The sequence below is a fragment of the Otolemur garnettii genome, unplaced genomic scaffold, assembly GCF_000181295.1.
Source record: "Otolemur garnettii isolate 467f Iridium unplaced genomic scaffold, OtoGar3 scaffold00140, whole genome shotgun sequence".
Taxonomy (NCBI): Eukaryota; Metazoa; Chordata; class Mammalia; order Primates; family Galagidae; genus Otolemur; species Otolemur garnettii.
In genome coordinates this window covers 4,357,318-4,358,377 of record NW_003852535.1, presented here as the reverse complement: position 1 = coordinate 4,358,377, position 1,060 = coordinate 4,357,318, and the positions used below count along the sequence as shown (strand labels likewise).

Sequence of the window (1,060 nt, the reverse complement as noted above, 5' to 3'; positions counted from 1 at the left end):
GGCCTCCGAGTCCTGGTGGTAGTTCTGGCGCACCTGCGAGGGGGATGCGGTCGTCATGGCGGCGGTTGAGGAGAGGCGGCGGCTGCGCGGCGCTGGAGCGGCGGCGGGGGCCTTGGGACGGTCCGAGGGCGCGGTGAGGAGGTGTCGGAAGGCTGGCTGTGAGCGGCCGGCCGGGATGGGGGACGAGCGCCGGGTTCCGTCCAAGCACTGTTGAAGCAGGAAACCGCGGCTACTCTCGGCGAAGAACGTCTGGCGCAACGGTCCGGGAGCCGAGTCTTATAGCGGCGGCGGCGTCAGGCCCCCGGGCCAATCAGCGCTGCCCGCTGCCCCGCCCCGCTTCTTCCGGTGGGCGGCAGGTCCTGCCTTTTTCGGCGGGGGAGGGAGGCTGCCGCGGGGGTCGGAGTTGGCCGGGGAAGCTAGCGGAGCTGGCGGAGATCGGATCCCGGCCGGGGCCGGGGCCGGGGCCGATCAGAGCGGGCCGGAGGTTGGGGCGCGTCTCTGTGCCTCTAGGGTCCCGCTTAGTGGGCTTGGAAGGAAGCTGTGAGGAGGCCCTGGATGCCCACCTTGGATCCCCTACGCTATTGGCGTCCTAGGCCTTGAAAGTGCATCGGGGTGCACTTAGGTCCCAAAGGGGCATCCCGAGGCCCTTGACCAAGGACATTGTTAAAAATGAAGGCTGTAGAGAGGCAGCCACCACACCCTACTGCAAATTGAGAAAGTGGAAGGTGGAAACATGGTCTTGGGGGCCGAGTGAATCAAGTTGAGCCAGGAAAGAGCGCACTTTCCCTTCCTCAAAGTCTAGGAGGGAGTACAATGTAAGAGAAGTAGAAGCGCGAGGCTGAAGTCTGGTTTGCTCGGCCCTTATGTCTCCGGGGACCATGCCTGCCTGGTACTGAAAGCAAATATGGCTCCTTGTGCAGTTTAGACAACAAAGGCTGGGCGGGCCGCCTTTCCTAGGGAATCCTGAGGGTGAGCCACCTGGGCTTTGAGAAAAATCTCCGTATCGCTTAAAACTCAAAAGATGGACCTCGGTGTTGAAAAGAAAGGACAAACAACTTGG

General features: G+C 62.7%; 1 protein-coding gene across 1 annotated transcript in view; it reads right to left on the bottom strand.

Moving 5' to 3' along the window:
- Positions 1–57, bottom strand: part of FTH1 (ferritin heavy chain 1) — a 2,569-nt gene extending 2,512 nt beyond the window's left edge. The window contains exon 1 of the mRNA XM_012810613.2: positions 34–57. Coding sequence (XP_012666067.1) covers positions 34–57 — 24 coding nt within the window. The remainder of the gene's footprint in view (positions 1–33) is intronic.
- Between the last annotated feature and the right edge of the window lie 1,003 nt (positions 58–1,060).